The following is a 20,093-nucleotide window of genomic DNA, read 5'->3' as shown; positions in this document are numbered from 1 at the left end:
TTTACGACAGGTGGTGCTATTAAATGTGCAATTTTTAAATAACTTAACAATTATTCACCGTTCAGTCACTTTGTTTTATATTTAATATTTGTAATCTATTAATTATTTTAAACGCTTTGCAGAAGTTGTATTCTTTATAACAACAATATTTGCCCGTCATGCCTTTTAAAATTATAATTATCTGCTACACCAGTTTGTATATGCCATATTTAATATTTGTTTATTAAAATGGTACCACTATATGTAAATTTAAAAACTTTATTTTGTTATTTTATGGGTTTTTTTGTACTATACTAGCCAATAAAGTTAATTCATCTATTTGTATGCAACCCATATTACTTTTATTTAATTATTTATATTATACATAGATGGCGCCACCTTAAAATATTTCAAATTATAAAAGTACAAAATCACACAAAATGAATATTAATTTATTTTGTAAAAACAAGAAATCCTTGAATAATAAAAATTATACAGTAGCACAGCCCATTTTGATAGATATTGGTTTCATCTCGCAACCTCCACGGGACACTTTAAATTTAAAATTCTTCGTTACATTATGGCAATGTTCATTAATTATATAGCCATGCTGCAAAAAAAGAAAATTATCGTACTTAATTATTAAATTGTACTTAACCTACGTTTGTTCCGGCTCTATCCATCTCATGACATATTATTTCGAAATAAGTTTGCCCCATGGTATTTGTTTCCACAACCGTCTGCTTGCATCTTTTGAATTCCTAAAATGTTATTGTAATAAACTAATAACTTTAATTTATACACTAGGAAAAGCGTTTGACCCGTCTAAATTTAGAGAGAGACGTTATGCAGGTCGGAGATAGTAGAAGTCTATTCTATAGTGGGGGACATACATCTCTGTTGTACATGATGTCTCTTTCAGGATTCAAATGGACCAAACCCTTTTCGTACTGTATAAGAAGGGGATTTACCCGTTTTGATATCACTTGATTTATGTATCTCCTCTGTTTCTCTATTTCCTGATGGTAATCTTCGGGATAATCTTCTCCACTGAAGTCGACCAGTTGATATCCGTTCATGTCAAACAGTTTCTCATTTATCTTCATCAATATTTCTTCATCAGATAGGGAATTTTCCAGGTAGTTATCAAATAGTGATCTGTCTATTTGGCCCATACATAAAGGTGTTAAAATTGCCCCGCATAAAAAAACCTAAAAGCAAAAAAATGTTAAAAATAAATCAAGAATTAAATTGTGACTTACCTTAAACAGAAACATGATGTACAATGTAAAATAAATCACAGAAATAGTGGTATTTATAGTTACAGATAGATTTGTGCATAATTCTTACTTAAACAATATACATACATATGTAAGATAATTATAATTAAACTTTTCTATTTATCCAATACATTTCAATAACAGGTGGTTGTTATTTTAATTACTGTTATCGCAATTCTTTATCCGTCCAACAGTTACAGAAATATTTTATTGAAATACAATTGTAATTTTATTTTAACAGAAGTACAGCAGGATAAAATGTTGTGGGTTTATTACTTGTAACAAATAAAACAATTTGTTTCCTCGTAAAATTGTATTCAATTATTATATAGTAAATGAAGAAACTCAACAAAATACATGTTAATCTAACGGAATTCATTGGAACGATCACATCCAGCCATCATTTTTATGACTTCTTTGTGACAATTTACTTTATTTAACAACACCATTTTAGCTATGAAGGGTTTGCACTTTTTTCTGTGCATAATTCTGCCCTACAATTATATAATATGTAATATTTATAATTAATAGATAAAACTGAGATACGTACACTGCGTCTGGGAACACAGGCTATCTGGGAATATGTAAAATTACTGGTAAAAGGCACCAGTTCTTCTACACAAGCCTCCGAATTAGAGCTCTGAAACAATAATAGTTTAATTAATATCCTTAATTAATTATTTTTTGTAAAATTACTCCTCGTTTTGAATTAAAAAACGGAAAAGGCTCCACTCTTTGGTCATATTCATTCTCGTAATCGTAATCGACATCCATATTTATTGAATCATCAAGAAGAAACGCTTCGATTCCGTTTTGGTTGAACTGTTTTTCGTTCAGCTTCATTAGTTGCTTTAATTTATCTCTATCGGCATGTTGGGAATTTACTTGTTGCGAAGCAAGTATTATAAAAGCTAAAATCTAACGTAAACTTATAATTTATAAAAGTGATACAAATAAAGTTGGACTTACCTTACAAAAAGACATGTTGAACATTAATAAAACTTTGGAGCTCCAATACATACTTTTATATTAAACTATGTGTGATAAAACATTTAATTTGATTTTGTCTGTCGTTATTTTATTAATTGAACAGCTAATCCGTGCTTTGGCTCTATTTAACCATGTATCAAATGTAAAAAATGTTTTTGAGACGAATCAGGCAACAAATATAATTCCAATTAATAAACTAATTACGTCACATCTTCAGTGGGACTTTAAAAAATAAAGTTTAATGATGTTTTTATTAAAAATATTAGTTTGACCATTGCATATGGTTTGGATTAGCCTTATTTTCATTGCAAATATTATCTTTATTTCCTGGTTTATCTATATTTAATTTTGCATAAATAAACTTTTCTATATTAAACGTTTGTAAATTTGGATCATTGTTATATAAAATAAAATTTACCTTGCTTAAGCTAAAACTTATAATATTAGAGTTAATTTGATTAGCTGTTGCATTAGCAAAATTATAAACAAGATGTGAACTTAAATTCAATTTTGTATGTGAAAAAGTACTCCGAATTCCCCGAAAACCCATTAGCACCACCATAATTGCTTCTTAAATAGACCTCAATGAAACGTAAACAGCGATTATTAAATCAGAAATAATTAATATACCATCAACATTTTTAAAACATGGGAGAACTATTCCACTTCTTACAACAACTACAATCGCACACTTCGAAACTGAGTTAAATGCTTTAATTATTTAAAACGAAACGACTTTTTTTTATAATGAAGTACTTATTTAACTTCAATTGGTGCATAAAATTTTGCTGGAAGTAGAAAATTTTGATTCAGTTGGGTGTACTAAAAGAAAAATGGTGGTACCAGCATTTTTTCGGCCATCGTATAAACCGCTGAACAATCGTATCACCTACGTTCGAAGTAGCTAATTGACTTTAATAGATAAATTAGAGAGTTTTCCTAGAATGGACCTTAACGACAGTTTACTTAAAGACCAACGGCTGAACGCAAGTCGTATTAGTTGAAAATGATTGCAATTTCGAAACTGCTTCATCGCGTACCAAAACAGAACGGTCTTGTGCACGACCAACATCTTTATCAGTACTTCTTACAATTTGGCCATAAAGGTTTCGAACATGTTATCGAATAGCGTGGATTTTGGGACAGCCGACGGACATTAGATTATCGTTGTTGTTGGGTTCTTTAAAGCGACGGGGGAGCAAACAATCTTATCTGTTTTGGGGTTGATTGTCGGACAGTATTGTTCAGTTTTTACGACCGTTTGCTGGTGAAATGACCATGTTGCAGTCAGAGGACAACTTAAGAGACCAAAAGAAGTGAGTACTACTTTATTTATTTTGGTTTGTTTAAATATAATTGTTATTCTAATGTTTTTTATTAACATAAACACAAAATTCCTTAAAAATATTTTATTGTTTGTCTTACTGTCTTTAAATATTTTATCAAAACTATCATTTATTTTATGTATGGTTATGTAAAGGGTTGTATTTAGGGGTAAACTATATAAAATCGACGTAAATTAATTACTTAGTACCCTTTTTATACTACTCAGCAATCTATACTATAGGTAGCGTACCTGACTAATCGCATGTCCCTTTCTTGGGGTGGTTCTGCAGTCACCCTTCGGAACGAGCGTCCTAATTTTCTATCACTAACATAGACAATTCTATTAAAATATGACAACTTTAATTTGCCTTCGGCAACTTACTTAGAAGTGTAATAAAACCGAAAATTAGTAGCTTGATCCAGCTTGAATCTAAGTTTATTGAACATTAACACAAGATAATTTGTGTCTTAAACAACATTTTAAATCAGTTTTATTACATAATTATCATTTATATTTGATCATACGGACAATCTTGATATGTAATTTAATAAATATTAAAAATCTAATGGGTCAGTAAATAGATGTTAGAAAAAATTTAATGTAATGTAAAATTACACATAAAAATTAAGTACAAAAATCCAAGTAAACTGATTAATTGCCAACACCCACTTTTGCCATTAATCAACTCAATTCACCTGTAAACAATAACACGACTGGAAACCAATAAATATTACGCAACAAAAAAACAGGACTCTTAATTTCAAAAAATAAGCCATCATTTTGCGAAGAGTCAAAATGAATTTGACCTTAGGATACACAAGACATAAGGTTCTATATTTAGATGTTGGTGCAATTTATTCGTTATTTTATTTGTCACTTGGCCCTTTTATGGTGTTATTTTTAGAATGCAAACGTGTCAACTTGTTTAGCTCAGTGACGTATGAATAAATTACGCTCTATTTACCAACTTTGTTTAAGGAGAAAACGATCTTCGAGACGCTACGATTTAACACCTATTGTTTTCTTACAATGTTGTTGGTTTTTGTTTAATTTTTATTGTTGTTTTTAGCACCAGGAGGAGGAAAACTGGGGTTTATAAAATGGAGACCAACGACGAGGTTGTTTTCGAAAACAACAGGTTTCTTAGCACCTTGGCTATTGGAAAAAGGTATATTTTGGAAGTTTTTGTGTGATTTAAACAAACCCTCTATACATAAGATTTAAGAGTTATTGAATCTACATAAGTAAAAATAAAACCAAACCAATTGGTACTTTAGAAAAATAAAATTACTCACTTTGATCCAATATTCATTCATGAATTTAAGAAAAGAAAAAATTTTAAAATATTATATACAGTAGTGCCATAATTATAACAACTTATTAAAATGTATTAACAATATGAACTGTAGTACTTGAACTTTATGTCAATACCTATAATGTTTAATGTTATTTCTGTTATTGTTGTGTCTGCTATGCAAATGATCAATCTAATTTTATTCTTTAAAAATTAGCACCTTTTTACTTTATGGTCTTTGAATTTAAATCGATTATTTACTAGTGATCTCCTGTTTATTGTAAATATTTAATTATTGGTTGGAAGTGAAACTGTAAGAATAATCAGCATTCAGTGTTACCAAGACTGAGAGAAACAAGAAGAGTCGGCGAAGAGTCTGAGGTTAAATAAGTCAATCAAATTTAGAGCAAAATGGTAGTTACGAAAAAATTTACTTGAGTTTGAAAAACTTAAAAGAAACCAATAACTGAATAATCCTAATGTCAAAAAACAAGCCTGGAGGAACTGGGACTTGCTAAAATAGTTCAAGGACTGTGAGAAAATGGTTAGTAGGGTTCATTTGACCCCAGATTTATAACATTGGTATCTACTAAAAATGTGAAAATCCAGTTTTGACTTGTTTAGGATCACATTCACTGGACCACAGAATAGTGGGGTTGAGCAGTTTTTAGTGACGAGTCTAAAATTAACATTCTACAGAGACAAAACTACACAAAATCTGTGTTATAACCACAGTGAAACATGGTTCATTTTTGATGTGGAGAAGCTTCAATTCTTCTGATATAGACTCTCTTAATATTATTTTTGTACAGGGATATATTAAATAACAATTTACTTTCAAATGTTGAAGAAGTGATGCTCTTAACAAATGTGTTTCAAACAATCCCAAATACAAATCCAAAATTGTAATGCTTTGATTAAAAGACCAAAGTATACATGTTTCGACTTGCCATCCTATGTTCCAGATATCAACCCTTTATAAAACATGGGGGTTCACTTTTATAACCAACTGCTATATAAAAATGTTACACCTTTAAAAGAACTCATCAAAGGTATTCAAGAAGCTTGAAGGAATATAGATTTATATTTGGAAATTGGTCGAGTCAAAACCAAATGGGCCAAAATTATAAAACAAAAATAATATTATATATAGTGTTAATATTAAATTAAATAACACAGTAAAAGTCCCTTTCCAAATTAAAGCTGTTATATTTATATCCAGCTCAATTCAGAAAAATATAAGTAATATTTTATAGAATAAAAATATAATAGTTTTTATAATACGGAATAAAACAACAATAAGAAATTAATATTATTTTAACAGTTCACATTAAATAAAAGAGTTATGGCTGAAATATTTAATATTTTAAAAAGTTACTATAATAATGAGCACTACTGTATATATTATACGAGGTGTTTCAAAAATGGTTCTAACAGGTATAATAATGACAGAAATCTAAATTATTTTTTTTTATAAAATTTCATCTGAAAAAAATAGAGCCTCTTAAATTTAAATTTCAAAAATTGTTCCTTTACATATATTAGTAATCTTTGGTTCAATCTTATTTAAACTTGGTATTTTCCTAAAATATATATCTACAATTCAATGTAATAAAGTAAATTATTGGACGTGTTTCACTCTCAAATTTTAGACACTCATTTTAGAAACTCCTTGTATATGAAAACTGTACAAAAAGGCATCATTAATTGTAAAAATAAAAAGTAAAATTTTTCAAAATGTCCAACTGGATGAATATTCATTAATAAGAGTTCAATGAAATAAAACAATTTGATTCTAATAAATTCTAATTAATGAAATTAATAATTTAATATTAAATATTTAATAATTTTTTGAAATTTGCTTTTAGTTTTAATTTTCCTCGACTTTCTAATTGTGATTTACATCCTGTTATGGAACAAGGAAATAAACAACATCGAGATATTAAGTAATTATATGCTTGATTAATTATGATTAGTAATTATCAATTTTGCACAACTTCTGCGTTTTAAAAAGTGAGCATTAATCTGATTATAACTGACACAAAGTAGATTTATTTTTTGCGTTGTACATTTTATCTTAACAACATAATGGATTATTAAATTAACGTCATCTTTTTATTTTTGAAATGTTATGTATTATTATATTTTATATTTTGGATTTGATTTCAACAAACTGTTTTCAATTGCAAAGCATGAAAATATATATTTATATTATTCTAATTTTTTTCGAAAATAACCAAAAACTACTGAGTGATTTTTTAGGCATGAAAATTGAAGAAATGATTCTAGTAAATTTGTATAACAAACCTAACTAGACCACTGGATTAAACACCCCCTGAAATAGGTTTATATCTTACTTTTCAACAAAATTGAAATATTATAAAAATAATATTACAATAATTATACTAAACTTATACTAATTTTATCTGCTTCTATTAATCCATCGTTCAATTCAATGCATTTAATATAAATTTTTTATAAATTTGTGGTAGAATTAATGAATCATGAGAGAAAATTACCACCAAAGAATAAGAACATTGAGAAAAGTAACCACGAATTTAAGGAAATATATGATATATTCAAATAAACAGTGGATTGGTGGAAACAAATCATATTTTAGTAATACGAGTTTTAATATAAGTATAGAATTAGTACAATATTTCAATATAAGAAAAATAAGACAATTTGTGATATTGTTTATTCCGTAGCCTAACTTGATTAGAAAGATAAATACATAAGAATATGAATTTTAAACAGTAGTACTGTTTGATTCGACATAAAAAATTCAGTTTTGCCCCAAAAAAGTGAAATACACATTTTAATGCTTTATAATTGAAAAAAAGTTTTTTAAAATCAGAAGAAAAATACAAATTTTAGGTGAGTCCCCTACTTTCAAATGGGCCACACTGTATATTCAAATGGGCCACACTGTATATATTATTATTTTATTGTTAACAAGAAATAATAATGACAGATTCAATAATAATATAATTGAGTGTAGTAAAAATTAAAATATTCTTCTCATTTTACTGACAATTAAATAAAAATATAAACTGGAGTCAAGATGCGGCTCATAATTTTATTAAAACAGACATCTGTAAACCGCATTGACGTTAATATTACTTGATAGTTACCAATCAAAATTTGATGGAATCGATAAACAAGGAAAATTAAAACAAATCATGGCTTATCGGATATTTACAGTGGTTGATTAAGTAAATTTCCAGGAAAATATCGGAGGAACTTTTGCCGCCAGGCTCGGCCGGCATCTTTCGGCAGCGGCCGTCACCATTCGAACACCACTTGACACTGAGCGGGTGCGCACGCGCGGCCAAGCATTCCTTCGGTAATATCGGCAACATTCTGTCCAGAAAGATGGCGGCGTCAACATCACAACCGTCGATTCCATGGCCGAACACCAAAGACGATTACGAACTGGGCAAAGTTATCGGTCAGTATTCCAGTACAGCGAATTTCATCCAGCACGCAAACGTTTACCGTGTGCCGCCGCCAGTGCTTTAGTTACCGGGCCCCGGAATCGGCCAACAGTGCGTTTTGTGTGCGTAAATCGGTGCGATAGGTTCGTTTTGGAGGTTATGTGCTTTTTTGGTGTTTCTATTCCGGTTCGACTTTTTTACGTTTTATACCGTTTTCGGCGTCCCCGACGCTCCGTTACTATTAATACGACACGCGGACGCCCGAAACGTACCAATCGTCGGCGCGTTTCAGTCATGCATTCGGATTTTCCTGACTCGTATCGGATTTAATGTTAATTTAAATGTTTACATTGCGTATTAATAATCTCGGCGTGACAAATTGAATTGACCCGCTGGTTTATCGGTTTAATTGATCGTCAATAATTGTTGGGAGATCGCATTCTGATCGCACAAGTTCATTGACTTCGCACAAACTGACAGTTTATCTAAAAACTATCAATGTCATTTATTTAAACAAGAGGCGGTTTGTTGTTGTTCGTGTCGGGTTCCAAATTTTGCATCTCCGCAACTTTTATTTTTAAAGAAAACAACGGCGTTTTCATGATGAGTTCATTAATATTTACAATATGAAGTGTTTATTTATAAATATTTATCACATTGGAAAAAATAACTTTATATAAATTTTTCTAGGCGTGGGAGCGACCGCAGTTGTCCACGGTGCATTTTGCAAGCCGCGCAACGAGAAGTGCGCCATAAAAAAGATCAACTTGGAAAAATGGAACACCTCGATGGACGAACTGTTGAAGGAGATCCAGGCCATGTCCAGCTGCAACCACGAGAACGTCGTCACGTATTACACCAGTTTCGTCGTCAGGGAGGAGCTGTGGCTCGTTCTCAGGCTCCTCGAAGGTAAAATACAGTCGAAAAATTCAGTAAAAGCTCACAAAGGGTTTACTAATACATACTGCATATTTTTATGTATCTAAAGTCTTGTTTCACACTTGATAACACATTATTTTTGTTCAATATTTGTTTGTTTGTTATTCGTGATTTAATTATCATGGTTTTAGTGTGTAAATAAGTGTGAAAAGGTGCCAGACTTTTGTAGTAATTCTCTTTGAAAAAATAATATTAGGTTGGGGAAAAAGATATCCATTATTTTTTTGATAGAGGTGATATTTCACACTAAAAAAATCTTTTTCTACTGTTTTTTGCTTGGTCCAGTCAGTTGCGAGTTATGGAGTGTTAAAAATGGTCCAGTCCATGAAGAGGAAATTCGGTAGATTTTACAGTTTTCTTTCAGCCAGGCGGCTGAAATCATCAGTGGTGGTTGTGATTCCAATACTGTTACAGCTAATTACATGCACCTTTGGTTTTATTGATTTTGTTCAAGTATTTTTAATGTTAAAGATGCACCTCGCACAGACAGACCTGTCGTCGAAAATGTCGATAAAATGATAGCAAAACTGAATTCAAAAAGAAGCTTGATGTTTGGGAGCTACACCAAAGATAAGACGGATCGAATTTCCATCTACGAAACCTTAGTCAAACAGATAAGAAATGGGTCTCATGACAACATTTTGTGAAAAAAATCGTGCTCAAATGGTAGTCAAAATAGGACTAACGCTCAGGAAGGTTCTGCTGTGCATTTAATGGAATTGGGATGGAATAATTTACTACAAGTTGTTTCCATATAGCTAAACACTAAATTCGGATCTCTCCTGTTAACAACTGGAGCGTTTAAAACAGAGGAAATTGTCCAACTGACGTCCCAACAGGACAAAGTGAAGCCCCACAGGTCTATAGTGATTCATCAGGAACTCTGGGAGCTTGACTGGGTGAGAGAAGTGACAATTTATGAAGCTACCTTCAAAATGGCAACAAATAATAGATAGAACAAAACGGTGCATATTAGACTCAAATTGGATAATCTGAAACATGTTAATTAAAGCCTTGAATTCATGTAAAACTAACGGATTCCTTATTCCCCAACCTAATATAAAGATTAATAAGACAACAGTTTCTAAAAGAGACTTTCACTATTGTTCCCAGGCGGAAGTCTTCTGGACATAATCAAACACAAAATGCGCGCCTCGAACTGCAAGCACGGCGTCTTCGACGAGTCCACGATCGCCACAGTGTTACGTGAGGTCCTCAAAGGGCTCGAGTATTTCCACAGCAACGGCCAAATACACAGGGACATCAAGGCGGGAAATATACTGCTCGGCGAGGACGGTACGGTGCAGATAGCCGATTTCGGCGTGTCCGCCTGGCTGGCTACAGGTCGCGACCTCTCCAGACAGAAAGTCAGGCACACTTTCGTCGGTACGCCCTGTTGGATGGCCCCTGAAGTCATGGAGCAGGTCCGTTTGTTTTGTAATGGTGTCAATTGCTTGTGCAAACGAAAAAAACGTGTTTGTCCTTAATTGAATTAATGCTAATTAGGATTATCTTGGCTGAACGTTTATTTATTTTACGTTTAATATAATGGCGCAATCTTATCGCAATTAACAATCGATTTCAATGTTGTTTTTAATCGTTTTATACGCTAGATAAAAAACTCGAAGCCTTTTAGTGATTGTCACTCGAAACCGCTTTATCAACATGCGGTTTACAATTAATAAAAATTTAACGTTGAATTTGCGTCATGCTCAGTAATAAATCATGCATATGTTCAAAAAAATTAGACGTACAATATTTGATTCAACGACCCGCATTTAGGGCGTTGTTTTAAGTAATCACCATCTGTTTACGGATGCATCAGTTTGCATCAATCAAACCGATTAGGATTGATCAATTTTATTGCTTCGGGTCGTGAATTAATTGTACTACTTGACCCCCTAACTAGAAAGTTAATGATTGATTCTTGCAGGATCACGGCTATGATTTCAAGGCGGATATTTGGTCGTTCGGCATCACCGCCATCGAAATGGCCACCGGTACAGCCCCGTATCACAAATACCCGCCCATGAAGGTACTTATGCTCACCCTACAAAACGATCCTCCCAACTTGGATACGGGCGCCGAAGAAAAGGACCAGTACAAAGTAAGTTGTGGATGATTAAACCCGGGATTGTTTATTTATTTGTATGTTATAGGCGTATGGAAAGACGTTCAGGAAAATGATCACGGACTGCTTGCAAAAAGAGGCTTCGAAAAGACCGACCGCATCGGAGCTGTTGAAACATCCCTTCTTCAGGAAAGCCAAGGACAAGAAGTACCTGCAACAAACCTTGGTGGCTATTGGGCCCAGCTTAGAAACAAGAGTGCAAAAGGTATCCACATCTAACGGCAGTAGTAATGAGTTGAGTGTATATAATTATTTGTTGTGTAGGCATCAAAGAGGCAGCCGGGAGCGTCGGGCCGTTTGCACAGGAAAGAAACCGGTGAATGGGTCTGGTCCAGCGAAGACGAGGGCGACGACGGCGCCTCCTCCGAAAGCGACACCGACTCGAAACCGATGAACACGCTGATTTCGGCTGGTTCATCCGGTTCGGACCACGAGAGCAGTGAAGGTGACGCACCGCCCGTCAATCTTGTCTTGAGAATGAGGTAAAGGAATTCCTGATTTGATTTTGTCGTTACGTAATCCTGTTTTTCCTGTATAGAGAGCTTGTTCCTCAGTTCCCCACCACCAGGTTTGACCCAATCCCTCTTTGTCCTTTTGTGTTTTAAAGTAACAATATGGTATAACTGTTAGTTTAAAGTAAAATTAGTTTTTTAGTTTTATTTGTGGCATTTACGCTTATTAAATTCGAAAAAACCCATTTATAAACAATTTAATTCATATAATTCTAAAAATCTAATTTACAAATAATAAGATAGTGATGAATAATAAACAATAATTTACGTGAATCATTTATTAAACATTATAGACACTGATCAGTGAGAATAAAAATGGGAATTCAATTAACACAACGTTAAAAATTTATTTTTAGAATGTCTAAAACTACTTAATTATCTATTCTCGGATATAATTATAAATTTAAATTATTTTTGTTATTTAACATAACTTAAAACATATTAGTTGATGACTTGAAAATGCTTTTCATTCTATTATTAGCTCTGAATATTTATTAAAGACTGTTTTACAGTACGCAATTTTTCTTGCCATCATTTGACCTTCAGTTGTATGTTGATTTTACACTTCAAGCTATGAAAAATTATATTTTTTTCATTTATATCCGTAAAGTTAATCATATAATTTAATTATTGAACTGTAAAACTGCTTAACAGTGACTAAATTTGTTACTTTAAAAACTAGCCGAGAATTAGAAGTCATTATATATTTGTGTGCCTTGTTGTTTAGAAATGCGAAACGAGAATTGAACGACATCAGATTCGAATTTGCCGTGGGCAAAGATTCGGCAGACGGCATTGCCTCAGAACTGGTCGGCGCCGGTTTAGTCGACGGCAGGGACATAAACGTGATCACTGCGAACCTACAAAAACTCATCGACACGAGGGATAGTAACAAAGTAGTCACCTTTTCTTTGGTAAGCCTTATTTGGTTCATTAATGTTTAGTGGACTAATTATTTACTTGTTTCCAGAACTCCGGAGTGAGTACACAAGAAACACCGGACGAAAAAGCTTTGATCGGCTTCGCCCAAATATCAATAATGGACTGAAATAGACTGGTATTTTCTGTACGCCTCAAAAAACCCAAAAAAACTGTCTATTGGAATCTACTGATCATTGTACATATTGTAGATAGTTTTTTAGACGACGAACCTGGTTTAATTTTTTATTCTCAACAGTGCAGATTTTCATTTATTTATTTGTTATAGATGTTTTATTGATGAGTTATTTTTTGTTATGTTTGTTTGTTGAGCCATAAATTGTCTTGCCATCAATATGATCAATAGATTTCAAGCAATTGTACTTAAATAGTTCCGCAAAACCCATTTATATGTTTGTTTTGTAGTCGTGTTACATTTTTATTTAGATTTGCTGTACTGTACTCTATTCCAATTTTCAAGAGTTAGCTTCTAAGTAAAATAAAACAATGCAAGTCCAAAGTTTCTAGACTAACGATTTAGAAGCCTTGGTGCAAGCCCTTTTTGTGGCAAGCCAATATAGATTTATAGGTATCACAGTGTATAAACGGTATGTAATTTACCTTGGGTCTGGTTAAAAATGTATATAAAATATTTATTTATTCCAGTAAATGTAGAATGCAACAATAAATCATTCAGAATCTGCATACTAATTTTTTTAACTTTTATTTCCTATCCTTTGTAATTTTTTGGCCATTTTATTTATTAAATATTTAAAAGGAAAATTAGATTTATTTATAAAATTAATAATGGTAAAGTAGGTACTGAACAAATGACGCATTTTATTTATAAAATACTTTAATTTACGTTGCACTGATAACAATATTTACAATAATTTATCATAATTTCATTAAACTATGTATAGCCAAACTTTAAAAAAATACACAAACAGTTTTTAGAGATCGATTTCACAAGAGATCTAAAAATAATTTTATATCAATGTTGTGTTAATAATTAATTTAAGATAAAGGACATAAATTATAAAAAGTCCAGATATTTATTAAAAATATTAAACTAAACTCCGTATCACAATATATTCAATTACAATTAAAACTAATCTATTTTATTTGGATTATGCCGACGATACGCTTGTAAAATTTTTTTATTTCGATTTTCGTGCTTAACAATTGTTGAAACTGGTTTGGGATAAAGATCAAATATTCCTATTCTTACAACAAAACTACCTAATTCCGTATGAACTATATTTCTTATTCCCATGTCATCATCAACAGGCTCAAGCACCTTTTTAACAGTGATCATAAATGAACAGTCATTCGCAACAGCAGCCATTAAATATGGCATGAACAAAAAATCCTTGTCTTTCTCAGCCAACAGCATCATAACGCATTTTAAACAAGTTTCAGGGTACTTATTTATCTCCTTCAGTCCTTTTTTAACGTATCTCCAGTCTTTTACTTCTTTGTTCTTTAATAGTTTGTTGTAATAACTTGTTCCATCCATGTTTAACATTTGTACTGATAATATCCGTTCCAAAACTGAATCTTTCTCCAAGTGATAGTTTTGTGTGGAAGCATTTAGTTGTCTATTCCATTCGCACAGCCATTTTTTATCGCACCGAGTCGGAGTTTTTGGACCCACCAGGTTTTTTGTTAGACAACTGTGCATGAGATCAAAGAAACTTCCTTCTAAATTTTTATCTGTTGCGTCAAACAAATCATTGAGCACTTTCGTAAACTCCACGTTTTGTTTATCGTCATAAATCAGTTCGCCGTTTTTAAATACTCTAAAATTATTTTGTGGTGTATCAATTAGGTTTTTTAAAGCTTTCGAAACTGTTGGTTTTAAACCACAAAATAAATCCCTAGGACAATATTTGCTATGTTGTCTAACTTTCTTTGTTTCTAACTTGTAATACTGATGCATGCAAAAAGTACAGTCTGACAGTCTTGTCACAACTGGTTCCCAGTCTTGCTTAGGCTTGAATTCAAATGAAAAAGAGTCGTTTGACAATTGGAAGGGTAAAAAATCGTCTGTAAAACATGTGAAATCATCAAACAAAGTGGCCCTAGAATAATCCAAAATCTTGTCTTTCCTAAATTCTGGCCTAAACTTATCTAATTTTTTTTCTAGTTGACGGATTTGGTCTTGTGCTAGAACCACCTGTTGTGCCTCACTTACGTAACTAACCCCAAACAAGGGTCGCATAATTTTCATGTAGAACTTAATGTCAGTCTTCTCGTTCCTATATCCTGAGCCAAAGTACCAGTAAATTAAGTCGCTGATCCAATTGAAAAGCCATGCCAAATAAAATCTGAGTGTTGGTCGAGTTTTGCGGATGCGTAATATTTGTTTGGTCTTTGGTAACGCCAGGACCAAGTGGGCATTTCCTTCGCCTCTGTACAACCAGTCGTTGGGCAATTTAAAATCGGTTAGGAAGTTCGTAAACACCATGTCGCTCTAAAACGTACATTTTCACATGTAAACAACCAATTAAATTAGTAAAACTTGTTTTAAATAATGCATTATTTACCTAAACAAAATAATGTTAGACAAACATCCTAAAACTGTCACTGAACAAGCTTTGTTTTGTTGCGGTTAATGTGGTATGGAATGCTAATTTCTTACAAGCATAATGCAACATACTTACATAAAAGAGATTCTAGAAGATTATGTAATGTGTGTATACTTTCATTATTTACATTTTAGTGATTTTGGAATGGAATTTGGGTCACCGACTCAGAATACGAGAAAGCCCAAGGCATAGAACACCCAAGGCGACTCACCAACGGGAGATAATTAAAAATACGTAAAAATTGACCTCATTACCCTGTGGTGTTGCCAAATCATAACATATTTTTTTACACTAAAAACTGGTGTAATTATTATTTACATTTTGTAAATTAATAACCACATAAAATAAAACAGTATATTCAAATTTAATTAACATAATTTGTTATTTTATTAGATTTACGGATATTTCCTTGTGAACTTGGGTATTTTAATTTGTAATTAAATATTGCCCAAATTATCATTTTAAAATTTACATCTGAATCTACATAATTTACATAAATATTTTGAATTGAAATTTGTAATTTTTAAAGACTATTTATACTTTCCTAATTTTTATGTTTAGATCTACTATTAGTAGGTCACTAATCACAAATAACTAGTAGTTCTACCTCCACTCTTTATTTTCCATCAATAAACCTAACCTCAATAGACCAGTATAAACAATAACATGTGTTAAATTTTACAAAAATGGTTATATTAACACCGTCATTATTCGCAAAATTGCGGAAAATCACTAGAAAATACCAAAAATCAGGCTTTCGAGACTCCTTGAGGGTATTTGTGGCGGGTGGAAGTGGCGGAAACGGCCTACCAAAGTAAGATTAATCATTCCCCATCAATAAAATGTTAAATAAAATTATTTATTTAAGGTTTGGTGGTGTGGGTGGAAAGGGCGGAGATGTCTCCGTAATTGCCAACGAAAACTTGACGCTTGAAGACGTCTTTAAAAGGAACAAAACCAAGAGATACGTCGCACAAAACGGCCGGCACAGCTCGCACAATTTCATTTTGGGAATTGCAGGGGAAGACCTCAAATTTGAGATCCCCACTGGTGTTACAATTATTGATGAAACTGGCAAAAAACTAGGTAAATTATAATACATCCATAACTAAATGATAAACATAATAATACTTTAGGAGAGTTGAATAAAGATGGGGAAGAATTATTGTTGGCAAGAGGTGGAATAGGTGGTCACAAGAAAAATGGATTTAAAGGTTTGCCAGGGGTCAGTCATAATGTACACTTGGACTTGAAATTAATTGCTGACATTGGTCTGGTTGGATTTCCTAATGCTGGGAAAAGTACACTTTTAAGAGCAATTTCTCAGGCTAAACCCAGAATTGCCAGCTATCCATGTAAGTTTATATTATATTTTAAAATAATTCTCTATTCATTAATATTTTTTTTCAGTCACAACAATTAAACCTAACTTAGGAATAATCGAATATAAAGATTTAAGACAAATTTCAATGGCAGACTTACCTGGTTTGATTGAAGGAGCATATGCCAACAAAGGAATGGGTCACAGTTTCCTAAAACATGTAGAAAGAACAAAATTATTACTTTTGGTAGTTGACATAAATGGCTTCCAACTCAGCCCACAATATCCTCACAGAAGTTGTTTGGAAACAATAATGCTCCTCAACAAAGTATGTATTTAAATTTTAAATCTTGTTTTTATGTGATTTTATTTGTAATTTTTGTAATAGGAACTTGAATTGTACAATGAAGATTTACTACTGAAGCCATCAATGATTTTAATAAACAAAATGGATTCAGAGAATGCACAAGAAAAGTACAATGAAATAAAAGATAACATAGTTAATTTCAGAGGTAAAACCCACATTATAAAATGACACTTTCTTATCTATTCCTTTTTAGATTTTATAAAAAATTACTCAGATGTAGATATGAAACCAAAAATACCCATAAAGTTTTGCGATATAATGCCCATTTCTGCGAAAGAAAGCAGCTCTGATATTTTAAAAGTCAAACAGAGATTAAGAAATCTCCTTGACGTTATGGCGGATTTAGAGAATGAAAATGAGGATAATACATATCCCGATATCAAGAACGCTTTAAAAGAAAAAACGCCGGTTTTAGTGTGATATAATTAAGAATAAAATAAATAAAAATAACGTTATTTAGACTAGTTTTATTTAATTACAAACTACATTTAAGTCTGTCTCTGTTTTCCAACTATGTTGAGGTTTGTTTAGCCTTGTTAATTTCACCCATTTACAACTTAAGTTTTGCTCAGCAACGTCTTCAATCAATCTTGTACCCAAAGGACAAGATTTTTCTATCTCAATATGTTCAAAATCCTCATAAATTCCAATATTTGCTTTCCACCTAAAGTAATAATCTTTTTTACAAACATACAACGTAAAATATTAAACATTTACAACCTTTCAACACCATTCCATGCAATCATGACACCATTGTCAGTGCATAATTTAGGAGGTGGCCTAACAAATTTGTACCCCAACTCATCACAAACCATTTTTACGCCTTCAGCAATAAAATTATTACAAGCTGCGCCTCCAGAGACTACCAGAGTTCTATTTTCGGGTAAAATATAACCGTTTTTCTCCGCATATTCGATACCTCTTTGTAATCTGTGACACAAATGTCTTGTTATCACCAATTGGAAGCCAGCACATAAGTTGTTGATGTCTGGTATCAAACCATCTGCTGCAACATCTAAAATTTAAAATTTTAACTTGTTATTTATTGATTGAGATACGGACTAAGTACTGTGTTCTTTCTCTTGTTGTACAATGTGTCTGAAAACTTGATTTTTAATGCCAGCCAAACTAAAATTACAATCTTTATAAGCCAACATTGGTGTTGTAAATTTAAATTGAAGCGGATCATCCGCCTTAGCAGCAGCTAATTCTACAGCTTGTCCACCTGATAGTTTTGAGTATTCTGGCACGTTTTTCAGCTTCATTCTTCTTGCCATCTATAAACCTAACCAATGAACAAAATTTACCATTTTATTTCAGAGGTATAGGTACCTTATCATAAGCTTCCCCTGGAGCATCATCAATGCTTTCGCCCAGCAACAAAAAGTCGTCAACTTTCCTAGCAATTGCCACCAAACAATGTCCACCACTTATAAGTAAAACGACGAAAGGAAATTGTACAGATTTGTCGTGCATTCGTGCCGTCAAAGCGTGTGCTTCCATGTGGTGGATAGGCATGAACGGTTTCTTGTGAATTCTACACAAATGTTTGCCATATTTCATGCCAATCAAGAGCGACAATGGTAAACCTAAATTAAATGTTTTCACTAAGCCACAATTTACTAAATTAATAGTACCTGGTTTAACAGTCGTGGCAATTGCATCAATATCCTTAAACGAGATTCCCGCCTGCGTCACAGCTTCATTGACAACATCTTCAATGTTTTGCCTGTGCAAGTCCTGAGCTATCGGGGGGATGATTCCACCATTGCTGCCACACACTTAATATATCCCTTAATGGTGCAAGATATTCACAGTACTTACTTGAGGTGTACTAGATGTTGGGAGCGTAGAGATTCACCCAAGATGTGGCCGTCGGTGTCCACAATTGCGCAACCGGTGTCGTCGCACGAAGTTTCAATACCCAGTATAATGCCGCGTTGATTTGTTGAGTGGGATCTGTAGTAACGTTTTTTTACACGGCTTAAATGCCTCATTAAGCCGTTTAGGCGACAGTTCCCCAGCATTTTAAATTTATGGGGTGTTTTGATTTGGAGGTTAGGTGTGCATTGGAACTACTGGGAGGATTATGTTGTACATTTGAATCAAGATTCATTATTATTAAGTTAATTAATATTAAATGAAGGACATTTTAGTACTAGAAAATTAAAATATTCAGTTATAAATAAATAAATGTTTTATTGTTAACAGTTGGTAAAAGTGGTTAATAGTATAAGTTGGCATGCTTGTTTTTTAAATTTAAATTTTTAAATTTTATCTCAAGATTTAAATTAAACATTTTTAATGTTCTTATGATATATTAAACTTTTAGAGAACTCAGTTTGCTAAAATTACTCTATATCTAATATTAATTATATACAATTGTGCATTGAAAGTAATATTGAAGAAATTTATATAATTTATTTTTGCTTGAAATCAATTTAATTATTATGTTACATTAATATGTGGTCATTATAAAATAGTATAAAACTTTATAAATAGTCAAATAATTATACATTTCATTGTTTAAAGATTTTACACATCTATTACTAAACTCAACACAAAGATAAAATTTTAATTAAACATATAATTAAAATTGGTAGCATAAAATTATCTCCGATAAATCAAATTAAAAATAAAACGACATAAAAATATCCCCGAAATTATTTTCCGGAGCAAATAAGTCCCCAATTATTACCTTCCCACCCCCATAACAACCCCGACCTGTTGCCAGGCAACGATTTAAACGCACCGTACTTGATCTCGTCCGCATTGTCCAATGGTGTCGGCGGGCGTGGTTTAATGTCCCACTGGACTCGCCCACCAATCCCGTGTTCATTCGAATCTGATACGATCTTTCCAGTTCCGTTATCAACCAGATTCGATACGATTTCGTAACGTTTGATCCGATTGATTGGTCGGGAATGAACAACTAAATGGGATAGATAATTCAAAATTCAAATGATTAACAATTATACAAAACATTTGACTACATTAAATAATGTTT

General features: G+C 32.3%; 6 protein-coding genes across 10 annotated transcripts; 2 read left to right on the top strand and 4 right to left on the bottom strand.

Annotated features, from left to right (window-relative positions):
- Positions 1-244: 244 nt before the first annotated feature.
- Positions 245-1,271, bottom strand: LOC109601313 (uncharacterized). Its single transcript, XM_049966424.1, has 4 exons — positions 1,242-1,271; positions 951-1,190; positions 642-740; positions 245-589 (listed from the first exon to the last, which is right to left on the bottom strand). The coding sequence occupies exons 1-4, from the start codon at positions 1,254-1,256 to the stop codon at positions 470-472; spliced, it is 474 nt and encodes a 157-aa protein (XP_049822381.1). The 5' UTR covers positions 1,257-1,271; the 3' UTR covers positions 245-469.
- Positions 1,272-1,588: 317 nt separating this feature from the next.
- LOC126265279 (uncharacterized) lies at positions 1,589-3,205 on the bottom strand. Its single transcript, XM_049966206.1, has 4 exons — positions 2,229-3,205; positions 1,956-2,177; positions 1,810-1,899; positions 1,589-1,753 (listed from the first exon to the last, which is right to left on the bottom strand). The coding sequence occupies exons 1-4, from the start codon at positions 2,277-2,279 to the stop codon at positions 1,625-1,627; spliced, it is 492 nt and encodes a 163-aa protein (XP_049822163.1). The 5' UTR covers positions 2,280-3,205; the 3' UTR covers positions 1,589-1,624.
- Positions 3,206-3,360: 155 nt separating this feature from the next.
- LOC109601321 (serine/threonine-protein kinase OSR1) lies at positions 3,361-13,512 on the top strand. Of its 2 annotated transcripts, XM_020017551.2 has the most exons (11): positions 3,361-3,565; positions 4,646-4,744; positions 8,098-8,321; positions 8,998-9,216; positions 10,360-10,670; positions 11,180-11,353; positions 11,406-11,582; positions 11,642-11,859; positions 11,916-11,945; positions 12,617-12,803; positions 12,860-13,512. In XM_020017551.2, the coding sequence occupies exons 1-11, from the start codon at positions 3,522-3,524 to the stop codon at positions 12,935-12,937; spliced, it is 1,761 nt and encodes a 586-aa protein (XP_019873110.1). In that variant the 5' UTR covers positions 3,361-3,521; the 3' UTR covers positions 12,938-13,512. The 2 variants fall into 2 exon arrangements, with proteins under 2 accessions (XP_019873110.1, XP_019873111.1); XM_020017552.2 differs by lacking the exon at positions 11,916-11,945 and having other exon boundaries at positions 3,365-3,565.
- Positions 13,513-13,651: 139 nt separating this feature from the next.
- Positions 13,652-16,932, bottom strand: LOC109601318 (inositol-pentakisphosphate 2-kinase). 3 transcript variants are annotated; one of them, XM_020017545.2, is made up of 2 exons: positions 16,881-16,932; positions 13,652-15,283 (listed from the first exon to the last, which is right to left on the bottom strand). In XM_020017545.2, exons 1-2 carry the CDS (start codon positions 16,899-16,901, stop codon positions 13,919-13,921), a joined length of 1,386 nt encoding a protein of 461 aa, XP_019873104.1. In that variant the 5' UTR covers positions 16,902-16,932; the 3' UTR covers positions 13,652-13,918. The 3 variants fall into 3 exon arrangements, with proteins under 3 accessions (XP_019873104.1, XP_019873105.1, XP_019873106.1); XM_020017546.2 differs by lacking the exon at positions 16,881-16,932 and adding an exon at positions 15,357-15,666; XM_020017547.2 differs by lacking the exon at positions 16,881-16,932 and adding an exon at positions 15,474-15,665.
- On the top strand, positions 16,014-17,547 carry LOC109601320 (GTP-binding protein 10 homolog). Its single transcript, XM_020017550.2, has 6 exons — positions 16,014-16,212; positions 16,267-16,484; positions 16,535-16,753; positions 16,809-17,047; positions 17,108-17,231; positions 17,280-17,547. Exons 1-6 carry the CDS (start codon positions 16,085-16,087, stop codon positions 17,504-17,506), a joined length of 1,155 nt encoding a protein of 384 aa, XP_019873109.1. The 5' UTR covers positions 16,014-16,084; the 3' UTR covers positions 17,507-17,547.
- Positions 17,534-19,142, bottom strand: LOC109601319 (tRNA N6-adenosine threonylcarbamoyltransferase, mitochondrial). 2 transcript variants are annotated; one of them, XM_049966207.1, is made up of 6 exons: positions 18,911-19,142; positions 18,724-18,867; positions 18,419-18,675; positions 18,156-18,363; positions 17,807-18,101; positions 17,534-17,750 (listed from the first exon to the last, which is right to left on the bottom strand). In XM_049966207.1, coding segments are annotated over exons 1-6 (1,098 nt in total). In that variant the 5' UTR covers positions 18,912-19,142; the 3' UTR covers positions 17,534-17,557. The 2 variants fall into 2 exon arrangements, with proteins under 2 accessions (XP_049822164.1, XP_019873107.2); XM_020017548.2 differs by having other exon boundaries at positions 18,724-18,857.
- Between the last annotated feature and the right edge of the window lie 951 nt (positions 19,143-20,093).

Source organism: Aethina tumida, chromosome 4, assembly GCF_024364675.1.
Source record: "Aethina tumida isolate Nest 87 chromosome 4, icAetTumi1.1, whole genome shotgun sequence".
In the NCBI taxonomy this organism is placed as follows: domain Eukaryota; kingdom Metazoa; phylum Arthropoda; class Insecta; order Coleoptera; family Nitidulidae; genus Aethina; species Aethina tumida.
Note: the sequence above shows the minus strand (reverse complement) of the source record. Positions and strands in the feature narration are given on the sequence as shown.

Coding starts and splice junctions, on each gene's coding strand:
- LOC109601318 (XM_020017545.2), bottom strand. CDS start 16,901: ATGCTCCTTCAATCAAACCAG. Junction 15,284..16,880: donor TGCTCCTTCAATCAAACCAG/GTAAGTCTGCCA, acceptor TGTACGTTTTAG/AGCGACATGGTGTTTACGAA.
- LOC109601320 (XM_020017550.2), top strand. CDS start 16,085: ATGGTTATATTAACACCGTCATTATTCGCAAAATTGCGGAAAATCACT. Junction 16,485..16,534: donor TGAAACTGGCAAAAAACTAG/GTAAATTATAAT, acceptor ATAATACTTTAG/GAGAGTTGAATAAAGATGGG. Junction 17,048..17,107: donor CAATAATGCTCCTCAACAAA/GTATGTATTTAA, acceptor TTTTTGTAATAG/GAACTTGAATTGTACAATGA.
- LOC109601319 (XM_020017548.2), bottom strand. CDS start 19,113: ATGCTGGGGAACTGTCGCCTAAACGGCTTAATGAGGCATTTAAGCCGT. Junction 18,676..18,723: donor TGCCACGACTGTTAAACCAG/GTACTATTAATT, acceptor CATTTAATTTAG/GTTTACCATTGTCGCTCTTG. Junction 17,751..17,806: donor GCATGGAATGGTGTTGAAAG/GTTGTAAATGTT, acceptor TTATTACTTTAG/GTGGAAAGCAAATATTGGAA.
- LOC126265279 (XM_049966206.1), bottom strand. CDS start 2,279: ATGTATTGGAGCTCCAAAGTTTTATTAATGTTCAACATGTCTTTTTGT. Junction 1,900..1,955: donor TTTTTAATTCAAAACGAGGA/GTAATTTTACAA, acceptor TTATTGTTTCAG/AGCTCTAATTCGGAGGCTTG. Junction 1,754..1,809: donor CCTGTGTTCCCAGACGCAGT/GTACGTATCTCA, acceptor ATATAATTGTAG/GGCAGAATTATGCACAGAAA.
- LOC109601321 (XM_020017551.2), top strand. CDS start 3,522: ATGACCATGTTGCAGTCAGAGGACAACTTAAGAGACCAAAAGAA. Junction 8,322..8,997: donor CGAACTGGGCAAAGTTATCG/GTCAGTATTCCA, acceptor AAATTTTTCTAG/GCGTGGGAGCGACCGCAGTT. Junction 12,804..12,859: donor AAGTAGTCACCTTTTCTTTG/GTAAGCCTTATT, acceptor ACTTGTTTCCAG/AACTCCGGAGTGAGTACACA.
- LOC109601313 (XM_049966424.1), bottom strand. Junction 741..950: donor ATCAAGTGATATCAAAACGG/GTAAATCCCCTT, acceptor ATAACATTTTAG/GAATTCAAAAGATGCAAGCA. Junction 590..641: donor TGGATAGAGCCGGAACAAAC/GTAGGTTAAGTA, acceptor CTTTTTTTGCAG/CATGGCTATATAATTAATGA.